Genomic DNA, 26,155 nt, shown 5'->3' with positions numbered 1-26,155 from the left:
ACTGCAAAGCAGGGCATTCCCTCAGATACATTGCAGAAGGCGGCCATGGTCAGGGGTACCGAAAGCCACTGAGAGATCTTTGAGGACTGCACTCCCCCAATCCTAGTTTCATCATAAGTCATCCATAAGTGCAACCAATGCAATTCCCATCCTGTATCCCAGCCGGAAACCGATTGCCAAGGAGCCAAATCGTCGCCTTCCTCTAAGGCTCTCTGCAGTTGCAGAGCATCAGCCCTTTCAGGCAAGCCAGGTAGGAATTGGACACCACAGAGCCTGTTGGAGCTCTGCGATGTTCTCGTGGGGCACAAGGACAGCACCTTGAAAGCCTGTCAGAGTTTCCCACTGACCTCTTTTATGGGATGCAGAATCAAGACAGGATTAGTTTTACTCTCTAAAGCAAGAAAAATGCTGGATTCCATTTCCTGTCTGCTCCTTTGCTCCACCTGCTTCCTCTACTCGGGACGCAACTTTGTCCAGAAACTCTCTTAAAAATGGAGGCTTGGAGATGTTCTAAGGTTGTTGAAAGCAGCTGGATGGAGAAGGCTTCCTGATCAGAGGGGACACCACAGCCCCCTTCCTCCATGGAAGCCACACCCTCTCTCCCCTCTTTGCAAGAGGTCCTGCATTGCACACAGCCTCCACCAGGGGGCTCGCTCTAGAAAGAGGGGAACACCATGCGCCTCAGCGTTGGGCCACTGGAGGGCGATAGCCACAGGTGGCTTCCCAGAGGTGGGTGGGAAATGCAGTGACATCACTACGTCTTGCCTCTCTAGGACGTCACACTCTCTCTCTTTAACCCTCTGAGCTTCGCAGGAGGTAAAAAGGCTGCAGGGAAGTCTTTCAGGGAAGAGATCCTGGGAGAGGGAGAGTTTGCATTGAAACTCTCCAGCAGGAAAGAAGAAAAGCCCTGCAAGGAAGGAGGTGCCCGAGGTTGTGCCTGCATTCTCACCACGCGCTGATGAGGCTGAAACAGGGCTGGATCCCCTGCAGTTCAACGCGTCTTAGGAGGGTGAGTGAATCAGGAGATCCTCTTCAGCTTCCTTCCTTCACGCCCTGTGCTTTGCGTGAACTCGGCCCCTGCGGTTGGGGAACGTGTTTGGGCTTCGGGCATGTTGTCTGAACCCGCCTGGCTGTCCTGGTGTGACTTGGCTCTTAAAAGCCAACCCTGGAGAAAGCCTATCCCAACCCAGGGTCATTTCATTGGTATTTCATTTTATCTGAAGTGAACTTTGGTGGTTTGTTTCTTTGTTTTTTTTTATAATATTTTACTGAGATTTTGAAGATACATATTTAAAAGTTAGGAATGAAAAAGGAAGTTTGAAATACAAAATATAACGAAAAGGAAAAGAAAAAGTGAAGTAAAGTAAAAGAAGAAAAGATAGGAAAAATAGATAACTTCCAGTCTATCTCTGGTTTTAGAAATAATAGCATAAGTGCTAGTTTTTAATACATTAAATAGGAATAATTCTTTGTCTAAATATACCCCATTACGTTTATAATCTAATCTTCAAACCCCCATGTAAGTTTCACCCCACCTGCATTTTGCAAATAGTCCATCAAAGGTTTCCATTCTTTAAGGTAATAGTTGTTTGGGTTTTCTTTTGAGAAGCAAGTCAGTCTGTCATTTTCTGCCATTTCCGTCAGTTTTGACAACCATTCTTGTATTGTTGGTAGTGTCTGGGTTTTCCAGAATTGTGCATAAAGAAGTCTTGCTGCGGTAATCATGTATTGGGTGATTCTGATAAGATCTTTTCCTATTTGAAAGTCCATTATCCCCAGCAGGAATAATTCTGGTGTAAATCGAATCTGTATTTGTAGTATGCTCTGCATCAACGTTTGTACAAGTGGTTCCTCGGTTCATGAACTTAATTTGTTCCACGATTCTGGTCGTGAACCGAATCAAATTTCCCCATAAGGTTCAATGTAAATAAGGGTAATCCGTCTGAACCGTATGTATTTTTTTTTAACCACAAAAATATGAAACAAAGTACAGTACAGTATGAAGAGAGACAACACTAACTTTGTTTGAGGCGACACCAAAAAGCTTCACAGCAAGTGTCTGTCTGCGACCGCGATCTCACCTAGAGGAAGCCACGACCACGTGTCAGAGCAGGGAAGGTGGCCACGGGTCGTGTTTGTCACCCGATGCGGAGTTTGCGAACGGAAGCAAAATTTTGCGAACGCTGCTGTTCGCGAACCGAATTGTTCGTGAACAGAAGCGTTTGTGAACTGAGGTATTTCTGTATTTGAGTCCAAAATTTCTTTGCAATTTTACGTGTCCACCAGATATGGTAAAACGACCCCTCTTGTTGGTTACATTTCCAACAAACGGTGGAAATTGTCCCATACATCTTTGATAGTCTTTGGGGTGTCATATACCATCGATACATCATTTTATAGAAATTTTCTTTCAAGGTATAGCATAAAGTAAATTTTAATCCTTTAGACCACATATTTTCCCATTGCTGCATATGTATATTATGACCAAAATTTTTTGCCCATTTAATGATACATTCTTTAACTTGTTCTTCAACCATTTCTTCTCTCAACAATAATTTCTACATTTTTGCTATTAAAAGTTCATGTTTCACATAATTGGATTTCAAATTCCGATTTATTCTGTCCAAATCCAAATTCTTTTTTATTGATTTTAAATTTTTCTTTGTATTGCATATAGGAAAGCCATTGAAAGGTATATCCTTCTAAAACCAATTGTTCTTTTGATTTAATTTTGTATTCTCCTTGTTCTTTTTCTAGTAAGTCTAAGTATCTCATTCATTTATCTTTATCTCTTGTTTCAGTTCTATAGAAAGCTTGTTGTGTAGAGGTCCACATAACTTTGGTGGTTTGTTAACCTGTTTGGGGTTTGGCATGTTGTGTGAATCCTGCTTGTAGGGAAACGTAGATATGGGTTTTTTAAAAGCCAGCCCTTCCTTCTGAGAAAAAGAAATAGAAAATGCATTTATTGGGCATTCCCGGTCCTTGATGGAAGTCAATTCCATATTTTACAACACCCACAGAGAAACACACAAATAAACACAGGACCTATCTGATCAATGCCACTGCCATCCTATAGCAGCTCAGAAAAATTGTGCCTTCCATGGGGATGAGTGTTGTTCAATGTTGAAATCCATCACTTTCTAATTCTTGGAATTTCGTTTCTGTTCCATCTCAGACACACAAACTGGAAGCCTTTTGTAGGTCTTCACACACAGACAAAATTCTGTCTTGGACAGAGAGGGCTGAATGGCCTGCTGCGGTCATTCCTGGGCTCCAGGAACAGTCCTATGAATGAAAAGGCATTTGGAGTGCCAGAAGATTCCTTCGACCCCTTTGGAGTTGCCTTACAGGACAGAGAAAAAATAGAGACACAACCCTTAGCAAGTGAGGGAACTGGAGAAGGCCCTTCTGCTGTTCAGCCTGGGAGCTGTGGGGAGATCTGGGCAAGAACTGGGCAGAAGGTCCTGGAGGAGGAAGCCATCCGTCCAGACGTTCAGCCCCAGAACTTCAGGAGCATCCAATACCAGGAGGCTGAGGGTTCCAGAGGACTTTGCAGCCGTCTCCACTACTTTTGTCGTCGGTGGTTGAGACCAGAAAAGCACACAAAAGCGCAGATGCTGGACCTGGTTGTTCTGGAGCACTTCCTGGCCCTTCTGCCCCTGCAGATGGAGAGCTGGGTGCGGGAGTGCGGAGTAGAGACCAGCTCCCAGGCAGTGGCCCTGGCAGAAGGCTTCCTCCTGAGCCAGACAGAGGAGCAGAAGGAGCAGGTCGAGGTGCAAGTGGGAGACCTTCATTTTGGGAGCGCAGAAGGGGTCTGAATGGAATAAACCATGCATTTGAATTCTTAACCCCTCCCCACCAGAGTTCTCTAGCATTCCTAATATGTGGAGATGTTTCAATGGTTCTTGTAGGACATTGTTCCGTTATCCATTCTAGAATATAGATTTGAGATAGCTGTTCCTTTCTCACTTTCCAGCCTCCCTGATGGACACTGGGGGCTTTGAAGTTGTGTTCAGAGAACAAGAATCCACCTCATGTTATTTGATGCCTGTTAATTCTTCTTCTTTTCTCCTGCCTCCTATTTCAAGTCCTTCACTGTGGACATCAGAGATCCTGACGGACGGAGGAATCCCTCCAGTCCCCCTCACAAGCTGTCTTTCAGCAGGATCTCTCAGGAAGATCCAAGTCATGACACCTCAGGAGGTAATTGAAGGCCGTCCCATTCCCCAGAGAGATCCCAGCTGTCTCATCCTCTCTATGTCTTCTCTTCTCTAGAATGCCTCCTCCTATTTTGTTAATTCTGCACTTTAATATTCTCTCTCCCTCACAGGAAAGACTCAAACAAAGTTGTCTGCCCTTTCTAGTGGAACTGAAAAAGTGGCTGAACCTGCAGCTCAAGTAAGAGGAGGAAATTTATCTATTAGATTGTATTCTCCCGTTCCTTCAGGAAGTCAAGCTGGTGCAGATAGCACTCTCTCCTTCCATTTTTCCACCTTTTTTGGGCTTGGGTGTTTTCTTGTCCTTGAGCAACATGGAATGTGGAATAGCAGATTCAAGTTGCTCTCAGTCGGCTTAGCCTCCCCTGAAGTCTGTGGTTGGGATAAAGTGGTTTGTAATTTCTCCCCTGAGATTCTTATTAGGAAATCTTTTTTAAAAAAAACAGTACTTAACTCTCCTTCTGCTAATTACTCTTCCTACTATTACTTTATAATAATTTATTTAAAACTTTCTGAAGAGATAGGAATAATATTATTACAGTCATATCAAATGCTAAATATTTCTTCAGTCAAAAGCTTTTGGCTCTTTCCATTTTCTCACCTAAACCTTGGAATCCCACCAAGTGTTGCCATTTAACTTAGTGCATATCTTTGCTTTGGGAATTCGTGAAGAATAGGACAGATCTTGCAAATCCTCCTCGCCTGTTCTGTTCTGTTCTGCTCTGCTCTGCTCTGTTCTTTTCTTTTTTTCCTTGTTCAGGAGGGTCTTGTGTCCTTCGAGGAGGTGGCTGTGTATTTCTCTGAGGAGGAGTGGTCTCAGCTGGATCCTCACCAAAAAGCGCTGCATTGGGAAGTCATGCTGGAAAATTATCGCAACGTGGTCTCTCTGGGTAAGGGTTTGCTTCTCCCCCACCAGAGAGTTTGGAAAGACATTTTGTAGTTAGATGCCATCAGCTACATCTTATTAAAAAAATCGCCAACCAGATGTCAACTCTTGGGAGGGAAAAGGAAAAGATCTGGCCTTCTCCTGCTCCGAGGAAGGAAGCATGTCAGTGGCTCTCTGCTTACATGCATTTCTTATCTGGTGAATTTTTCAATTTCTATTTAAAGGTATCATTGAGATGTTGAGCAGAGTACAGCAGTGCGCCCAGAAACCCTTTGCCCAGGATAAAAACACACAACAGCATGATAGGTTTGCAAACTGCAATGTCCATATCCTGTTCTCCAAAGAAACTCAGCCAGAAAATATATACTATCTGGTTGTTTATTGATAAAAATACAAAACTTCATAAAATACAAGATGCATACAAAATATAGGAAAAAACACTTCTCATAAATTCAGCTTCCAAGACTTATCCACAAAAACAAAGTCTCTAGCCAAAAACTCTCAGAGAAGAGGTACACTACTTGGTTATTAGTTACAACTCCATAATCCATAAATCTACATAGTGGCTGCAACTATAACTACAACTGCAACTGCAACTGACAAAGCTGGGCATACAATGCTCCAGTTATGCTGGCACTCTATACCCACCGACTGGGTAACTAGCATACACACGCCAATAGGTGGCAGTCATTAGCAGTATACGTGCACAACACACAGTCACAAGTTACACTAATAATAACAAATTTGTCACATGATTCATATAGCCATAATATTGTTGTACAGATAACGGGATGAACTTCTTTCCCATGAGAAAATCCTGACACCCCTCTCAGCCCGTTTTCGACACAACAATACACGTTACAGGATAGTACAAACAAATGGTTACAACAATACAGAAACAATTACATTTGTTCAAATCCAAGTCTAGTTAACATTGTTTCATGTTGTACAATTGGCAGTGCTTTGGTAAATACATCTGCAATATTTGATTCAGATACACAATACACAAGATCAATGAAATTTTCTAACATAGCTTGTCTTACATTTTTGTACTTTACATCAACATACTTTGTACGAGCTCTTAGGTTTTCTGTTTTAGCTAACCCTATACAGGCTTGGGAATCTTCATGCACTGTATAAGGCAATGACACCTTTATGTCCAAATCAGTGAATAATTGATGAAACCATCTTAACTCACAAACTCTTTCTGACAAAGCTGCGAATTCAGCTTCTGCTGTGGACAAGGCAATGGATGTTTGTTTCTTTGCTTTCCACGCAATTGTGGATTCACCAAATTTACAAACAAACCCAGTTATGGACTTTCTGTCACCTTCTTTTGCAAATGAACTGTCAACAAAAATTACAGGCTTTTTAGGCCCTTTGGTTGACATTTTGAGACAAAGGTCTGTTGTACCTTTTAAATATCTCATTACTCTCTTTAATCCTTGCCAATCATGTTCAGTTGGTTTAGCCACTTTACGGCTCAAAACTCCAACAGCATAGGATAAATCAGGACGTGTCCATTGGGCTAGTTGAAGGATTGAACCTATCACAGAATGGTACACTTCAGGTTTTTTACACAACTTTTCACATATCTCATACTTTACAAAATCACAAGTCATTAGCGTCTTTACAGGTTTTGCATCTGACATCTCCATTTGTGCTAACAACTGTTCTATCTTTTTCTTTTGACTTAGATAGATTTCTCCATTTTCAGCTCTGTGCACTTCAATCCCAAGGTAGTATCTTAACATACCTAGATCCTTCAATTTAAAATATTTCTCCGTTTGCTTGGCAAATTCTTTTACCAAGTTTAAAGAACCAGTAGCAAGACAAAAATCATCAACATAAGTGAGAAGTACTGTATAGTCTTTTCCAGTTCCTCTGGTATACACACATGGATCAGCTAATGATTTCTTGAAACCAATTTCCAACAAAGCTTTATCTAAACATTGATGCCAACATCTCCCAGCCTGTTTTAATCCATACAGTGTTTTACGCATCTGTAGACTTTCTGGGAATCACCACATGTGTAACCTGGAGGTTGCTTCATGTACACAGTTTCAGGAAGCTCAGCATTCAAATAAGCTGTATCTACATCAAAGTGATGAACAACCATGTTTCTTTGTGCAGCTAAGGCCAACATTACACGCAATGACTCAGGCCTAACTGTAGGTGCATATGTAAGATTATAATTCACAAACTGCTCTTGTGAATAACCTTGTGCCACCAGTCTAGCTTTATACTGAACAGTATCATCAGGTAAAAGCTTCTTTCTAAACACCCATCTGGAACCTATGGCTTTTTCTGATGCAGGTAAATCAACAATTTCAAATACATTCTGTTTTACTAATGCACTGAACTCAGTATCCATAGCTACATTCCATTTCTCTTGCTCATCAAAAGGTAGGCTTTAAAAATTCCTGGAAATTGTGTGGCTCACAGGTAATATGACATACTCTGACTTGTTGAACAACAAATCTCCCCTTTTGTTACACGGGTTGACCTGCGTGGAATTTCAAAAACAATTTTTTCTTGTTCTTCAATTTTCTCCTTTGCCTGCTCTAATTGCTCAGCTTCAGCTAAAGTCGGCAACTCCTCCGCTTCTTCTTGCTTAATCTGCGGAGAGGGGGATGCAGCAGATGCTGTTTGCTCTCTAGCTAACTCTGTGTGTGACTGCAAAAAAACCTCTGAATTTGCATGCAGCCTTTGCCACTCGGAAGGCTCTTCAAATCTGACACTTCTAGAGATCACCACTCGTCCACCACCCAATGAAAATCTATAACCTTTAGATTCATATGAATAACCAACAAATCTCAAGGCTGTGTTTTTGGTTGGTTTTTTCTTCTTTGAGACTGAGGAATTTGTACATAAGCAAAAGTACCAAATGTACGCAAATGCTTCAAGCATGGATATTTCCCATACAGCAAAAAATAAGGAACTTCATTCACTGAATTCCAGTGTCTATTAGTGAGAAACACTGCTGTTAACATTGCCTCACCCCAAAAATGGGATGGTACCTGTGCATCCTGCAGTAGACTATCCTTCAACACCTTTAGAACGCCCACCTTGCGTTCTGCGATTCTGTTTTCTGCAGATATGCCAACATTTGTTAATCTGTGAAAAATGCCTTTTTTACGTAGCCAGTTTTGGAACTCATTGCTCATAAACTCGCTCCCTCTATCCGTCTGTAAACTGCCCACTTTGTGCCCATGCCGTCTCTCAACCATGCTTGCAAATTCTTTGAAACGAGAGAAAGCTTCAGACTTCTGTTTAAGCAAATAACAAAACGTAAAACATGTTTTATCATCCACCAAAACAAACATAAATCTTGCTCCACCTTCACTTGGAAGAAACGGACCAGCCAAATCAGCGTGCACAAGGGCAAACGGTCTTTTGGAAATCCTGCTACTTTTCCTAGCGACAGGGGCAGATTTTATCTTAGATTGCTTACACACAGTACAATAAAGAAGCTTTGCACACTTCTTGAATCTCAAATCTGGATACACTTTTGCCATTTGTGACAAACATTTCCATCCAGGATGTCCTACACTCTGTGGTAATAATGTATACAATTATCATGCAAAGACACATTGCCAGCGCAACTCCCAATTAACACATCTTGTTTAGGAAGCATTTCATACAAATGATTAACCAATTTCCCTCTAGCACACTCAGCCCCCTCTTTGATTACGTAGCATTCAGAACCTTGGAACGTAACAGTATACCCAATGCTAGTTAATACAGGGACACTGAGAAGGGAAAAATCAAGTGTAGGAACACAGAGTACATCAGAAACCACTTCCCCCAAACAAGGAATGAACACTTTACCTTGCAAGGTTACTTTAGCTATAGAACCATCAGCCAAGTTCACTTGTTGAATTTTAGGCTTGCATTTAGTAATAACTGCTCATTGTTCACAATGATTTCACTGCAAGCAGAGTCCAACCACCACTTATCAGCACAATGTTTGTCTCTGTTAGAAATCATGCCTAGCATGCGATGGGGTGTTATAATGCAACATCTCCTCTGTTTTTATTATTTTAAAGAGCAGCTTCCTCCTCATCACTGATAAAGGTGAGCTGAGGTTTGCAAAAAAGCTGTTCAGGTGCCACTGGTTCCGTGGTTGGGAGAGGCAGGTATTTATGAGTGCAGACCATGTTGACCTGTGCTTCTATGGTACCCAGTCTATCCTGAAAAAACCTTATAAGCCTATTAAGGACACAAGGACCAACTGTACATGCTATAATCAACAATAATAACGGTCCAGCGAGAGCGCTAACCAAGGTTGTGAGCCACGGGGAGAGATTAAACCATCCCTCAAACCATCCTTGTTGGTCTTCGCGCTCTCGCCTGCGAGCATTCAGGCCCTCTCTCAGTTTGGTCATGGATTCTTGAACAATTCCAGAATGGTCAGCATAGAAGCAGCACTCTTCCTTCAAGGCCACACACACACACTTACCCACGTCCTTCCCAACCAGGCTGCCAGGCACTAGCTAGAGGGACGGAAGCCACCAAGTCTGACCTATTCCTCCCCTTGGCATCGAGTTAAACAGGAGATGCCACAAAATGGGGTTCACTCATCACCCACTCAGAGCATTACAGGTTTTTTTAGGTATTCTTGCCAATAGGTTTGCTGTCCAGTTGACATGGAAATACAATATTTCCAGAAAACAATTTTAACACATTAAAAGATTGAAGAAATTAATATAAAAACAAATAATACAAACAACAAGGTCTGAACAATTTTCCTTCCCCAAGATCCAAAGTCTGGTAACCAAGATGTGAGCCATGACCAGCTCCATCCCTCTGGATCTTGGGAAATGTGAGAGGCTAGAATTTTTAAGCTTGGCTAGTTTTGTCTCAGTGTAAGACTTCTGATGAATAGCAAATGTAGTTTGATCAAGACACAGCTGGGTGACCCCAATCAACACATTAACAAAAAATGTTGATGGAATCACACCTCACAACACAAACATCAGAGGCTTTATAGACATTTAAATCTATAATCAGATAATACATCCCCTCATACAAGGGATTTTTGGGACGGTCTGAACAAGTGAAAGGTGGTTCTTAGGAAGGTGAACTTAAATGTAACTTTTTCTTCTGGTTACCAAGGGAATGGCATACAAGATTTTTCTTATCTCTCTCTGGAATGCAGGGCCTCACAACTGTTGCGAAAAGCTTGATACAACATTGAGCTTGTACTCGGCTAATTGCTTATTAGAAGACAATCGGGCATTCAGCAAAGAGATAAGGGGGGGGGAGGAAGAAACCAGTGCTCTTTACAAAGCAAAAGCAAGTTAACCCTTTAGAAATAAAATAGAGTGCACTGTTACAGGTATGGTTATACATTATGTGAAGCATATATAAAATATATAAAATTGTGTATATATAGAGTATAAAATTGTGTATCAAAATAATGCCCTACAAGGTTAAAACAACAAAAACATTGAAAGGATTTGCAGCCTTGTCCTGCTCTTAGTCAATAGCTACACGGTTTTGGAGGACTAATATCAGTCACTTCTTCATTGGTTACACCTGAAAGATTCAGGGTCATTCTCCTCTAGTTTGTCCATGGTTCAGGTTCTGGAGAAGATCCAAAGTGAAAAAACATTCCCTCCCACAAGTCATTAGTGAAATTATTTAAAACAGTAACATCTCTTAATGTCTCTAGGCTGGAGGGTATTCCAAAGAAACAGGTAGATGTGATTCCTCCCACTGCCAAAAGTCACCCTACGCAAAAGCTGAGCTGTTCATAGCTGTTTGTGCCAGTTCTACAAAAAAATTGTTGTTAGAACTGTGCTGCAGAGCTTCTAGGCATTGTCCCAGCAGGAGAATTTGGATGTACTGTAGATCTTCATGCTTGGATCCTGTGGATAAAATCAAAAGGGTGGGGGGACAAAAACAAACAAACAAAAAGCAAAGGAAAACAAAGAAAGGGGGGGGAACAAAAACAAACAAACAAAAAAAAAGGGAATAGAAAAGAAAAATAACCTAGCCTATTTACACAAGTTACACAGGCTTAACTTGGGAACGGTGCCACCATCTGTTTGTGTCCAGGTACACTAGATGGGGTGAAATTACATCAAGGACTGTATGTGGTCCCTTCCATCGTGGTCCCAGGGCTCCTCCTGGTTTTCCTTTTTTCACCATAACTTGATCCCCTGGTTTAATGTAATTGTGGATTCTTTGGAAACAGCATCAGTTTGTTCTAAGACTTTAGCTATATCTGTTCTTAGTTCTGCTAGGTTTTTAAGCCATTCGGGATTCCAATTCACATATCCTCCCCTTCCAGCTTCAGTTCCTGCTGGAGCAGAAAAAAAACTGCTCTTTCTCCTTAACTTTCCCTACATCTTCCTCTTCTGATCCATGCTTTCCTCCCTGACTTCTCTATAACTGCTTCACCCGCTCCTACAAGCTTCTAGTAGGAGCCCCATCCCATCTCTCCATGTTTTCTTTCAGCTTTCGCCACACTTGCACACGCTCCTCTCCATACCCTACTCTCTGCCCCTGATTACTCCACAAATTCCTATTCCTGCTGTCTCCCCCACTTCTTTTCCACCTATCTCTTATTATTCGCACCTCCCCCACAGTCTTTTCTTTACTTTCCTCTCCAACATTTCCAACAGCTTTCCTTGCTTCTCGCAGATCTGTTTCCAAAGTGGCCAAGTCTAATGGGTATGTTACAGATGCTGCTCCCAGGTTCAGCCTATGGTCACTCACACACACACTCACAGCCTGTTGAGGCACGCGGATCTTGTCAGCCCCCTTTGCTTTCTACCTGGATTTCCAGATAGGTGCGGCTGGAGCAGACAGACACACAGCCCTGGTCAACAGCGTGGAAATAATTGGGGAAACACACAAATCACTTCCAACCGAGCACTGAGGCACGAGAGGTTCTTTGTAATACACAGAGACCCAGACAATCAGCATTTGCATTTTCATAGGCTAGTTTTAATAACAATTCATTACGAGCGTCCTCATTGTCAATCTGACGCTCAATGGCTAATTGGAAACGGCTAAGAAATTCAGAATAATTTTCAGTAGATCCCTGCATGATTTTTGAAAAGGATTGTGTGGGGGTGGCTGAGGAATCATCAACTTTCCACAATGCAGATACAGCTGCTTGTGAAACCAAGGGAAATGAAGCCCTTGGAGAGTTGATTTGAGCGGCAGCAGTTGTAAAAATTCCTTGTCCCAGCAAGTGATCATTGGTTACATTTGCAGAGAAACCATCCTGCACAATAAGGGCAATTTGTTTTTGATATTCTGACCACCACACAACATACTGAGCAGGAGTTAAAATCATATTACACAGCATTTGCCAATCAGAAATCATCATGTCAGAAGAATTTGCAAGTGTTAAAAACAAGCCCATAGAATAGCGAGATTGTAAGCCATAAGTAGTTACAGCAGTTTTAATATCCTTTACAACTTTATAAGACAAAGGAGCAAACACTTGGGTAGGAGGGTTATTGGGGTTGTTGGGATCGGGAATATATGAGACAGGGAAGGCAGCACAAGATTGCATATCCTCCAAATCTAATTCCCCTCTAGCACGAGCCTCTATCATGGCGCGTACCAGGGGTCCGGCAGTTGGAGTTGCCGGAGGAGGGAAAAGTTCCTCATCCCTTTCCTTTGTTGTTAGAGGGAGAGGGGGGGGCCGATGGCAAATGGCCCTAAATTCCTCATCCCTTTCCTTTTGATGTTAGAGGGAGAGGGGGGGCCGATGGTGAATGGCCCTCGTAAAGAGAAGGCGCTGTGATTTCAGCAGCAGCCATCCTCGGCTCCTCATCGTAAACTTCCAGAGCTTCTAAAAGAATACGGCAGGAGACAATAATTTGCTGTGGAGCTTTTGGTGGCTCATCTAAATACTTCAAAATCTTTCTCCACAATGTGGCTTTTGTTGACCCGGTCTCAGGATAGACCGGACATTTGAGCCAGACATATTTTAGCAGTTCAGCTAGCCTTTTTTTCTTAATTGGAGGCAATGGGGTGCCTCGATTAGAAAGAATAATGTTAGAGGCCTTGAGAAGGTTTCCAAGTTCGTGGAGGTGCACAATCTGTGACTTGGACAACCCACCCCCCATACTTATGAGGGGGCCGGCAGGCGGCCGGGATGCGTTGAGCCCGTTCTCGGCGTAAGCACCGGAGGTCTCAGGTGGAGGGAGAAGGGGCCTTGAGAAGGTTTCCAAGTTTGTGGAGGTATGCAACCTGGGACTTGGACAACCTGCCCCCGATACCTACAAGAGAGCCGGCAGGCGGCTGAGACGCATCGAGCCCTTTTCCCGGGCGTGAGTATCGGAGGTCTCAGGCGGAGGGCAACGGACGATTACCCAGTTATTGGGGATCACGTCGGGGTCACCAGTTGTAACATTCACGCAGTTACAGCGGGCCTCTCACGAGTGAGGGGAAAGAAGACACCAAACTGATTCTCCTTCGAGGGGGGTGAGAGCGCCCAGACCGGAGTCTGGAAACCTCTTTTATTGAGTACATCAGAGGGCTGGGTTAGTACATCAAAGGGCTGGGTTAAGCATATATACGTCACACTACCTAATACAAGCCCATAACCATATATGATAATACATGAAACACAAGGGATCATGTGCTTCGATTGAGCACGTGACAAGCTGCGGGGGCTTGCCTCCTGAAATTTGAGGCTTTTCCCCATGTTGTTGCTGGTACTTTTCCATGCTAGTTTCCTTGTTAGCGTACAACTGATTTTACTAGTCTGCACTAACAGAAATGCCTAGCATGCGATGGGGTGTTATAATGCAACAAAAGCAGACACCAGTCTAGTACTCGCTTTTTGTTTGATAGGTGCTTTTCCACGACGGTTGAACCTTCTGAAATTCTCAGTAGGCTGATTTTTCATAGGACAGTCTTTTAGAAGATGTTTGGTAGACTGACAACGAAAGCATTTCCTCACCATGCACGCAGTCTCTGTGCCAGTAGAAGGGCGCTGCTTTACGTTATCAAGTTTCTTCTTTGAAGTTATCTGTACATCCCTCGAGCACTGTATCTCCTGCAATCTGTTGGTCAGATAATCCACGGTCAGATAGGCAGGTGGGAGAGCTTGGACAGCTTCCACAAGCATCTCAAACGAATCATCAAGACTCAAAAGAATTATACATGCCTTTTGTTGCTCTGGAATCTGCGCATTACGATCTGCCAGCTCAGCAAACAAAGTCTTCATCTTATGCAGGTGCTCAATCACCTTAGCTCCTTGCTTGTGATGAACTGGAATGGGGGAAGGGGGGTGAAAACGGTGCTCTTGTCTCCAGAGCAACGCTCTGGAGATAAGCGAAGAAAGCTGGCGCATCCCTAAACATTCCAGAAGATAGTAGAGAGTTGTGCCTGGGAACTACTGGTCAGTCTGAAAACATTGATGTCAAGCCTAGCCCAAGGAACTCCAAGAGACCGTGTAGGTTCAATCAGCAAGGTTTATTAGCTAGTGCTTATTTACAGAATGTTTTCAGACTGACCAGTAGTTCCCAGGCACAACTCTCTACTATCTTCTGGAATGTTTAGGGATGCGCCAGCTTTCTTCGCTTATCTCCAGAGCGTTGCTCTGGAGACGAGAGCACCGTTTTCACCCCCCTTCCTCCATTCCAGTCCATCACATTGCTCCAATTTAAGGTTATACAACTGCTTTGACAAACTTACGATGGCAGCTGAAGTCTGTCTTGCATAGATGTTACGCAAAGCCACCCAGCATCCGTTAGCAGTTTCCAAATCACGAACATGCGCTAGTTCTGAAGATTCAAGTCCCAATATAGGATCACCATACGCCCGGTCAAGCAAAACTTGTTCAGCATCTGTAGGTACAGCCGGAGCGGGGTTGTTTACAAAACACCAAAGCCCCTCTTTCATGAAGAAAGATTTCATCTTTATACTCCAAGTCTGGTAATTCTTTGGATTCAGTCTTTCAAACGGAAGGCTCACTGCCGCTGTAGGTGCCGCCGCCATGTTTTACGATTATAACAGGCACTTAGACACAGAGAAAAAATCCAAACTTCAAACGAAACGTTCACACGCAGGGTAATAAATCCATAAATCACCCTTTCACTCAGGAATTTCAGTCCTGGCTTGCATCACTCCTGGCCTCCGTCCGGGGCACAGTCCTGGAACAGCATTCCTGAAACCTCATGCCTAGAACCTCTGGGCACTCTGGGTCCTGGTTCTGGGTCCTGGGTTATGGACTGGGCTCTCTGGGCCCATAACCTGTTGAGCAGAGTACAGCAGTGCACCCAGAAACCCTTTGCCCAGGATAAAAACACACAACAGCATGATAGGTTTGCAAACTGCAATGTCCATATCCTGTTCTCCAAAGAAACTCAGCCAGAAAATATATACTATCTGGTTGTTTATTGATAAAAATACAAAACTTCATAAAATACAAGATGCATACAAAATATAGGAAAAAACACTTCTCATAAATTCAGCTTCCAAGACTTATCCACAAAAACAAAGTCTCTAGCCAAAACTCTCAGAGAAGAGGTACACTACTTGGTTATTAGTTACAACTACATAATCCATAAATCTACATAGTGGCGGCAACTGTAACTACAACTGCAACTGAAACTGACAAAGCTGGGCATATAATGCTCCAGTTATATTGTCACTCTGTACCCACCCACTGGGTAACTAGCATACACACGCCAATAGGTGGCAATAATTAGCAGTATACGTGCACAACACACAATAACAAGTTACACTAGCAATAACATCTTTGTCACATGACTCATATAGCCATAATATTGTTGTACAGATAACGGGATGAACTTCTTTCCCATGAAAAAATCCTGACATGAGAAACTCACTCCTTGGGTTGAGGAGATGCTCAGCTCCATCACACTGATTTCATCCTTTTGGGCCCAGATGCTTCCCTGTCTGTCCTCTGAAGGATTCTCATTTATTCAGGCTGTTGGGTTAATAACGTGTCTTCCTTTTTATTTCTATCCTGAGCCTTGGGGTGAAGGGCAAAATGGTGCTGTTTTTCCATTGCAAACGTGCTGTTTAGGGTTAATAGAAGAGCTCTAGAATTTTTTTTCTCTGCAACCATGTGATTTTGGCAAGAGAAAAATGAATAGCAAATGGAAGGTAGTTTGGGTAGGAAGAATAGGACAATTTTCAAAATTGATTCAGTTCTCACTGGTCTTTCCTGTCATTGACCCCCCCACTCCTCCAATAAATGTTAGGTTTTCTCCTAATGCCTCCTTGGATGTTTCCCCGGATTCTTCCTGAACTCAACACTGACTCTGGGTAAGGTTTGACTATAGAAAGATAATTCTAAAGTAACCGGATGCTGTAGATGTTTTCAAAGTTTGTATGGCTTATGAATATAGAAATTATCATTTCTATACCATGCCATTGTAAGGATGCAAACATGCAATTCCTACAGTTTGATCTTTCCTCCAACCTTGCTATCATTTTCATTTCTCTTTTCCTTTGAAGGTGACCATGGCTATAAGAATAAAGACTCCAGTGAAAAAATCGAAGTGATCAGGCATGGAGGCAGAATGGACAAGGAACTAGAGATGCAACTAGAGAAGCATGAGAGAAACAACTCAAAACATTGGAATCAGGAAAGCTCATCTTCCAGGGATGCTGAGACGCAGGGCTTTCTTGCCCAACAAGGAAAAATAAAGAAAAAGTACATGGGAAAAAGTGTAAGACGATTAAAAGACAAATTAATGGAAAATGAACACTCTCCAACCCAAACCAAAGGAGAAGATTATCTCTCCAGAGACGATGGAAAAAATCACACTTTCACTCTTTCCTGTGAAAATGGGTCCCTTACGTCTCATAAAAAGATCCACACAGGGGAGAAACCATATAAATGCATGGAGTGTGGAAAGAGCTTTACTCAGAAGGATCATCTGAATTGCCACAACAGGATCCACACAGGAGACAAACCATATAAATGCACGGAGTGTGGAAAGAGCTTTACTCAAAGCAGTCATCTTATTTCCCATAAAAGGACCCACACAGGGGAGAAACCATATAAATGCACTGAGTGTGCAAAGAGCTTCTGTGAAAATACATCCCTTATGAGACATAAAAGGATCCACACAGGGGAGAAGCCATATAAGTGCAGTGAGTGTGGAAAGAGCTTTGCTCAGAAGCATAATCTGAATTCACATAAAAGGATCCACACAGGGGAGAAGCCATATAATTGCATGGAGTGCGGAAAGAGGTTTTGTACTAGGAGTGATCTTATTTCCCATAAAAGGATCCACACAGGGGAGAAGACATATAAATGCCTGGAGTGCGGAAAGAGGTTTTGTACTAGGAGTGATCTTATTTCCCATAAAAGGATCCACACGGGAGAAGACATATAAATGTACTGAGTGTGGAAAGAGCTTTACTCAAAGCAGTAATCTTACTTCCCATAAAAGGATCCACACAGAGGAGAAACCATATAAATGCATGGAGTGTGGAAAGAGCTTTCGTACTGGGAGTGAATTTGTTTCCCATAAAAGGCTCCACACAGGGGAGAAACCATATAAATGCATGGAGTGTGGAAAGAGCTTTACTGACGGCAGTCATCTTAATTCCCATAAAAGGATCCACACAGGGGAGAAGACATATAAATGTACTGAGTGTGGAAAGAGTTTTACTCAAAGCAGTAATCTTACTTCCCATAAAAGGATCCACACAGGGGAGAAACCATATAAATATGTGGAGCGTAGAAAGACCTTCAAGAGGTGCAATGACCTAATTTCCCATACGCAGATCTCTTTTGGTGAGGATCCGTGGAAATTCTAGATTTAGTTGTTTAAATCTCTACATTTTCTATTTGCGTACACTGAACTGGGAAAGGAAGATTTCTTTGACTCTGACCCTCACAAATGGCAGCCCAAGAGACATTAATTTACCAATGAAAATTAAAGGAATGGGCACAGGACTTTTAATTATGAACTGAATTTTTTGAAGGGACTGTTATTTTAGGTGTCCAAAAATATTTAGGTATTTTATTGCACATCCATAAGAGAATTTATTTATCTAATTTATATTTCATGTTTATGTAGCCGCCCATCTCACACAAGGTGACTCTGGGCAGCGTACAACAATTTAAAAAATACAGACATTAAAACAATGACACATTAAAAAAACTGTAAAAACAAACAAAATGGAGGGGATAAAATTAATAAGGGAGCTATCATAAAATCTCCCCGGTCCCCTGGCAGCCCCAGGCCTGATCACATAGCCAGGTCTTGAGGGACTTGGAGAACGTTAAGAGGGATGGAGCTAATCTCACTTCTGGGGGGAGAAGATTCCACAAGGCGGGCGCCACGGCAGAGAAGGCCCTCCTGGGAACCGCCACGTGTAATTCTCCAGCAGACAGGATCCGCAGCATGCCTTCTGTACCAGATCTGATGGGATGTGCAGGTGTAATCGGGGAGAGGCGGTGCTTCAGGTAACCCACCCCCATGCCGTGAAGGGCTTTAAAGGTCAAACCCAGCAGCTTGAATTGCACCCAGAAGCAAACTGGCAACCAGTGCAGCTCGCGAAGTAGTGGTGTAACGTGTACAGCCCTGGGGGGGCACATAACTGCCCATGCCGCTGCACTTTGCACCAGCTGAAGCTTCCAGATACTCCTCAAGGGCAGCCCCGTGTAGAGCGCATTACAGAAATCCAAACGGGAGGTGACCAGGGCATGAGTGACAGTGATTAGGTCCCTCTGATCTAGGAATGGGCGCGACTGGCACACAACGTGAAGCTGTGCAAAGGCCCTCCTGGCCACGACTGCCACCTGCTCTTCTAGCAGGAGTCGTGAGTCCAGGAGGACCCCCAGATTGCGCACAGGGTCTGTCTGGGGCAGCGCAACCCCATTCAGTACCAAAGATGGCATTGCTCTGGCCCCAGAAGGCCCCAGAAGGCCCCAGAACCCACAGCCACTCAGTCCTGCCAGGGTTCAGGTGAAGCCTGTTGTTCCCCATCCAGACCCTCACAGCCTCCAGGCACCGGGATAAGTCATTCGGGGCATCGCTTAATTCACCAGGGGCAGAGATCTATAATTGGGTATCATCAGCATACTGATGACACCTCATGCCATGGCAATGGATGAGCTCAGCCAGGGGCCTCCTGTAGATGTTAAATAGGAGGGAGAGCACTGAAGTCTGTGGCACCCCACATAATGGGCTGGGGGTGGGATCTCTCTTCCCCAGTGCAATTCCCATCCTGTATCCCGGCCGGAAACTGATTGCCAAGGAGCCAAATCGTCGGCTTCCTCTAAGGCTCTCTGCAGTTGCAGAGCATCAGCCCTTTCAGGCAAGCCAGGTCAGGAATTGGACACCACAGAGCCTGTTGGAGCTCTGCGATGTTCTCGTGGGGCACAAGGACAGCAGCTTGAAAGCCTGTCAGAGTTTCCCACTGACCTCTTTTATGGGATGCAGAATCAAGACAGGATTCTTTTTACTCTCTTAAGTAGGAAAAATGCTGAATTCCATTTCCCGTCTGCTCCTTTGCTCCATGTGCTCCCTCTAAATGAGGATGCAACTTTCTCCAGAACCTTTCTTAAAAATGGAAGCTTGGAGATGTTCTACAGTTGTCCAAAGCAGCTGGATGGAGAAGGCTTCCTGATCAGAGAGGACACCACAGCCCCCTTCCTCCTGACTCCATGGAAATACAGTGGTACCTCGGGTCACAAATGCTTCTGTTCACGACCAATTCGGGTCACGAACAGCACCATTCGCAAAATTTTGCTTCCGTTCGCGAACTCCGCATCAGGTGACAAACAGGATCCGTGGCCATTTTCCCTGCTGACACACGTGGTCGTGGCTTCCTGTAGGGAGGGGGACTCTCCCTCCAAACAATAACCGCCTCCCCACCTGCCTTCCTGTCCTCCACGCCTCAAGCAAAGTTAGTGTTCTCTCTCTTCATACTGTACTGTACTGTACTTTGTGTCATATTTTTGTGGTTTAAAAAAAAATACATATGGTTCAGAACGGATTAACCGTATTTACATTGAACCTTATGGGAAAATTTGATTCGGGTTGCAACCAATTCAGGTCGCGACCAGAGTCGCGGAACGAATTAAGTTCGTGACCTGAGGTACCACTGTAACAGCCTTTCTCCCCTCTTTGCATGAGGTCCTGCATTGCACAAGGCATCCTCCAGGGGGCTCCCTCTGCAAAGAGAGGGGAACACCATGTGCTCCACTTGGGGAGGGGGGAGAGGGGAAGGGGAGAGTTTGCATTGCAAATCTCCAGCAGGGAGGAAGAAAAGCCCTGCAAGGAAGGAGGGCTGGAGATTGTGCCTGCATTCTCACCATGCGCTGATGAGGCTGAAATTGGGCTGGATCCCCTGCAGTTCGACAGGTCTTAGGAGGGTGAGTGAAGCAGGAGACCCTCTTAAGCTTCGTTCCTTCACGCCCTGTGCTTTGTGTGGACTCTGCCCCTTTGGTTGGGGGATGTGTTTGGGCTTAGGGCAGGTTGTCTGAACCCGCCTGGGTGTCCTGATGGGACTTGGCTCTTCAAAAGCAAACCCTGAAGAAAGGGAAGTAGAACATCCGAAGCCACGGTCATTTCATTGGCGTTTCATTTTATCTGAACTGAACTTTGGGGGTTTGTTAACCTGTTTGGGGTTAGGCATACATGTTGTGTGACTCCCGTTTGTAGGGAAACATAGATATGGGTTTTTAAAAAGCCAGCCCTCCCTTCTTAGAAAAAGAAATAGAAAATGCTCCCAAATGCATTTATTGGGCATTCCAGGTCCTTGATGGGTGCCAATCCCATATTTTACAACACCCACAGAGAAACACACAAATAAACACAGGACCTATCTGATCAATGCCACTGCCATCGTATACCAGCTCAGAAAAATGGTGCCTTCCGTGGGGATGAGTGTTGTTCAATGTTGAAATCCATCACTTTCTAATTCTTGGAATTTCTTTTCTTTTCCATCTCAGACACACAAACTGGAAGCCTTTTGTAGGTCTTCGCATACAGACAAAATTCTCTCTTGGGCAAAGAGGGCTGAATGGCCTGCTGCGGTCATTCCTGGGCTACAGGAACAGTCCTATGAATGAAAAGGCATTTGGAGTGCCACAAGATTCCTCGGACCCCTTTGGAGTTGCGTTACAGGATAGAGAAAGAATGGAGACACAACTCTTAGCAAGTGAGGGAACTGGAGAAGGCCCTTCTGCTGTTCACCTGGGAGCTGTGGGGAGATCTGGGCAAGAACTGGGCAGAAGATCCTGGAGGAGGAAGCCATCTGTCCAGACGTTCAGCCCCAGAACTTCAGGAGCATCCAATACCAGGAGGCTGAGGGTCCCCGAGGACTTTGCAGCCGTCTCCACTACTTTTGTCGTTGGTGGTTGAGACCAGAAAAGCACACAAAAGCGCAGATGCTGGACCTGGTTGTTCTGGAGCACTTCCTGGCCCTTCTGCCCCTGCAGATGGAGAGCTGGGTGCGGGAGTGCGGAGTAGAGACCAGCTCCCAGGCAGTGGCCCTGGCAGAAGGCTTCCTCCTGAGCCAGACAGAGGAGCAGAAAGAGCGGGTCGAGGTGCAGGTGGGAGACCTTCATTTTGGGAGCCCAGAAGGGGTCTGAATGGAATAAGCCATGCATTTGAATTCTTAACCCCTCCCCACCAGAGTTCTCTAGCATTCCTAATATGTGGAGATGTTTCAATGATTCTTGTAGGACATTGTTCCGTTATCCATTCTAGAATATAGATTTGGGACAGCCGTTCCTTTCTCACTTTCCAGCCACCCTGATGGACACTGGGGGCTTTGAAGTTGTGTTCAGAGAACAAGAATCCACCTCATGTTATGTGATATCTGTTAATTCTTCTTCTTTTCTCCTGCCTCCTATTTCAAGTCCTTCACTGTGGACATGAAAGATCCTGAGGGAAGGAGGAATCCATCCAGTCCCCCTCAGGAGCTGTCTTTCAGGAGGGTCTCTCAAAAAGATCCAAATCAGGACACCTCAGGAGGTAATCGAAGGCCCTCCCATTCCCCAGAGAGATCCCAGCTCTCTCATCTTCTCTATGTCTTCTCTTTTCTAGAATGCCTCCTCCTATTTTGTTAATTCTGTACTTTAACATTCTCTCTCCCTCACAGGGAAGACTCGAACGAAGTTGTCTGCTCTTTCTGGTGGAGCTGAAACAGGGGCTGAACCTCCAGCTCAAGTAAGAGGAGGAAATTTAACTATTAGATTTCTATTCTCCCGTTCCTTCAGGCAGTCAAGCTGGTGCAGATAGCACTCTCTCCTTCCATTTTTCCCCCTTTTGTGGGCCTGGGTGTTTTCTTGTCGTTGAGCAACATGGAATGGCGAATGGAAGATTCAGGTTGCTCTCAGTCAGCTCAGCCTCCTCTGAAGTCTTTGGTTGGTTTGTACTTTCTCCCTGAGATTTATTTTTATTTTATTATTTTATTTTATTTTATTTTATTATTTTATTTTATTTTATTTTATTTTATTTTATTTTATTTTATTTTATTGGATTTCTCCCCCGCCCATCTCCCCCACAATAGGGGACTCTGGGCGACTTACAAAAAACATTAAAGCTAGAAATACATCTAAAACACATAAAACATCCAAAATTTAAAACAATGCTAAAGAAAGGAAGATCCAAGCAGATGGAAAATCAGGCTGCGGAGAGCTGGCCACTGTGGGGCTAGCCACCCCCCTGCTGGAAGTATTCCCTCCCCACCCCAGGCCAGGTGGCAGAACCAGGTCTCCAAGGCCCTTCGGAAGGCCAGGAAGGCCAGGAGCGAGGCGGCCAATCGCGCCTCCGGGGGCAGAATGTTCCAAAGGGCGGGGCTACCGCAGAGAAGGCCCGCCTTCTGGACCCCGCCAGTCAAGGTTCTTTCACTGAGGGGGTGCGAAGCACGCCCTCTCTGTGCGATCGGGTGGGACGGGTTGAAGACATAGGGAAGAGGTGGTCCCTTAGGCAACCTGGTCGTATTAGGATATCTTTTTTTTAAAGACCAGTACGTAACTCTCCTTTTTCTACTTACTCTTCCTACTATTAGTTTATAATAATTTATTCAAAACTTTCTCAAGAGATAGTAATAATATTATTAGGAACCGCTAAACAGAGACCCATTCGTTTTTTCATTCTTTGAGTTGGAATTGTGCAAGGCTGCTCAAAAATAACTAAATACTCAGACTGGCACATTGCCATTTTTAAAAAGCCTTGTTTCCAACCAGTGATAAGAAATATCAGCACATCAAAGACATAAGACAGGCTATTAAAATCCAATGAAAGTGGCCAGAGAGAAAAGTCTATAAATGAAATTGTTCTGAAAGAGCATATAATGAAGGCCCTTTTGACTTGCAAAGTAATTTCTAATCCTTTGATTTGTGCCTCGATTTGGAGGCCAAGGAATCCAGCTTGGCAACGGCTGCGAAATGTCCTTCCCAGAAAATTGCCTCCGCTTTCTTGTCTCCATTCAGCCAATGGCTCAGACTACTAGCACCTTTCTTGCAGTCTGAGGAGGAGGAGAACCCGGCTTGTGTGCTTCTGGATATTGATGGCCCCCACCCAAATCCCTGGCTGTGCTCCCCCAGCACTTTCAGGGAGTTGCTGAGCATGGGCACGATTGGTCCTTCTGGGGACACCGTAAGCCCTTTGCTGAAATGCTAGAAAGAATCCCCCTGCCCCCCGATTTCCTTCTGCAAACACAGGAAGGATTGGAGACACTGATAGGTGGGGTTGCTGAAGCCCGTCTGCCAGTTCCTTCTCTCAAGAAGGTGAGAATCTTTTGAAGATGGGTGCATGGATCAATTGATGTTTCCTGTGAAAATGGGTCCCTTACTTCTCATAACAGGATCCACACAGGGGAGAAGCCATATAAATGCATGGAGTGTGGAAAGACATTCAAAACATTGAACTTACTTCCCATAAAAGAATCCACACGGGAGAAGCCATAAAAGTGGATCAAGTGTGGAAAGAGCTTTAGTACTAGCAGCAATCTTAGTTCCCATAAAAGGATCCACACGGGAGGAACCACATAAATGTGTGGAGTGTGGAAATTGCTTCAGGAGGAGGAATGACCTAATTTCCCATACACAGATCTGTTTCAGTGAGAATCCATGTAAATTCTAGATTTAGTTGTTGAAAGCTATACATTTTGTATTTGTGTACATGAACTAATAAAAGATGATTTCCTTTAGCCTGACCCTCAGAACTGGCAGCCCAAGGGAAATTAATGTACCAATAAAAATAAAAGGGCCGTTTTAATTTTGGACTGGATTTTTGAATGTACTGTTATTTTAAGTGGCCAGTGCTATGCACTCCAATAAGAGAAAGTTATTTTTTATTACGTTTACATTGATCCCAGCGTTAGAAAGAAACCTTACCAGGTTCCCCTCCCACCTGGGAATAAACACGGCAGCGCTTGCTTGAAGGAGAGAGAAGAGTTGATTTTCCAGAGCCAGATACAGAAGAGGATCAGCTGTGGGGCAGCCATGCTCGGGTATTTCCTTTATAGGGCAGATCCTCTTGTTCCTGGAAAGGTGCAAAGCCCTCGAGGAATTCTTGGAAAAGGTGATTCCCGGATTCCAAGAGAGGTGAAATTGGTTGGAACTTCAGAACGGAGTGTTTTGAGGCCAGGCGCCCTCCTGCACTGGGGTTTCCTGTGGTTCCCTTACCTGGCATGGTCTAACTGGCATCTAGATCCCTTCTGAGAGGAAATCTTCATATGATCTGATTAAGGCTTCAAGGAATGTTGGCCCTTCCAGCCAGGTCTTTAGTTATGTAATTTTGGGCTGGGGTGGAGGACTCCCGATTCTTCCTGCCACATTTTTAATCCTTTTAGGTAAGCCCATTCTTACTATAATTTGATCCTATGCCTTGATTGCTGTTCAGATAAAGAAAGGAAGGGTGAGACAAATGGGAAGCTTTGACTTCCTGCTGACATGATGGGGGTGGGGGAGACTTTGATTTCCTTCTCACAATCCCTCCTTTTTCTTTTTGTGCAAAAACAGAATATTTTATGCAGAATCAGGGAATCTTGTAGCTGTACATCATCCTGTGACTCAGATTCGTATTTTTGGCCATTCTGCATCAAGATTAGGGATCCCTGCCTTGGGGAAAGGGTGTTGATCTTGCTTTGAGAACAGAAGAGCATTCCCTACAACACCCCAAGCAGGAGGGTAAGCCCTGAGCAAAACAGCAAACAAATATTCCTATTACCACCAAGCCCATAATTCCCAGGAATGTTGTCTTCAGCCAGGCAAAGTATGGTAACCAGGAGGTAAGCCGTGAGAAATCAAAGCAGCCCTGATTGTAGCCAATGTTGTGAACCAAAGTTTTGAAATCCTCTATGCTTCCCTCTATCAATTTGGAATTATCAACCAAATTAAAAGAGCAAATGTTTCCCGAGGGAGAAGGAAAATGGCTCAGGGGGCTGAATACAGGGCAGTCCACCTGTTTGGAGTCCTTGGGGTTCTCTGAGCTTGGTTGTTTTCTTGCAAAAGTCTCTTGCTAGTGAAGGGCATTGTTTTAATACATAATTTTATACTCTCTATATATTTCACATAATGTATAACATACATTTAATAGTGCACTCTATCTCACATTATGTTTAAAAATTTAACTTGCAACTTGCTTTTTGCTTTTTAAAGAGCACAGCATTTTCCCCCACCCCATTTAGTTCTTTCACCCAGAAACAGCTATCCGTTAGATGCCTGACTGCTTTTGAACAAACAAGCTGTAAATTAGCTTGGTACCAGGTAGAGAAGGTTGCCAAGAGAGAGACCCTGAATTCCAAAGAGGAACAAAGAAGAGATAAGGACCGACATGGGGTGTTTCCTTGGTAACCAGAAGAAAAAAGTTAAACTTAGATTCACCTCTTTAGGACCCACCTTTACCCCTCCCCTAGACCATCCCAGAAATCCCTTGTATGGGCAGGAGAGGATGCCCGATCTGATTTGAATTTTTTTACACCTGTACCTTTCTATAAAGCCTCTGATGTTTGCTTTGCAAGGCATGGCTTCAATCAACATTCCTTGCCACGGTGTTGATTGAGCTCACCCAGTTGTGTATTGGCCCAATAAACATCTGTTAACTTTTGCAGAAGTCTCCTCTCAAGTTTT

At 43.9% G+C, this 26,155-nt stretch overlaps 2 protein-coding genes across 3 annotated transcripts; both read left to right on the top strand.

Annotated features, from left to right (window-relative positions):
* Positions 1-279: 279 nt before the first annotated feature.
* LOC103050533 (uncharacterized) lies at positions 280-20,948 on the top strand. Its single transcript, XM_088129508.1, is given in 7 exon segments — positions 280-1,009; positions 3,176-3,779; positions 4,089-4,203; positions 4,331-4,398; positions 4,978-5,107; positions 16,564-17,437; positions 17,439-20,948. Coding segments are annotated over 6 exon segments (2,118 nt in total). The 5' UTR covers positions 280-1,009; positions 3,176-3,287; the 3' UTR covers positions 17,878-20,948.
* LOC148213963 (uncharacterized) lies at positions 18,392-26,155 on the top strand. Of its 2 annotated transcripts, XM_088129752.1 has the most exons (5): positions 18,392-18,529; positions 21,023-21,625; positions 21,935-22,049; positions 22,177-22,244; positions 23,513-26,155. In XM_088129752.1, exons 2-5 carry the CDS (start codon positions 21,461-21,463, stop codon positions 23,549-23,551), a joined length of 387 nt encoding a protein of 128 aa, XP_087985878.1. In that variant the 5' UTR covers positions 18,392-18,529; positions 21,023-21,460; the 3' UTR covers positions 23,552-26,155. The 2 variants fall into 2 exon arrangements, with proteins under 2 accessions (XP_087985878.1, XP_087985877.1); XM_088129751.1 differs by having other exon boundaries at positions 22,177-26,128.

This window comes from Python bivittatus, unplaced genomic scaffold (genome assembly GCF_059951505.1).
Source record: "Python bivittatus isolate LINGU-HERP-01145 unplaced genomic scaffold, Pbiv_v1 ctg000810_np1212, whole genome shotgun sequence".
Taxonomy (NCBI): domain Eukaryota; kingdom Metazoa; phylum Chordata; class Lepidosauria; order Squamata; family Pythonidae; genus Python; species Python bivittatus.
Note: the sequence above shows the minus strand (reverse complement) of the source record. Positions and strands in the feature narration are given on the sequence as shown.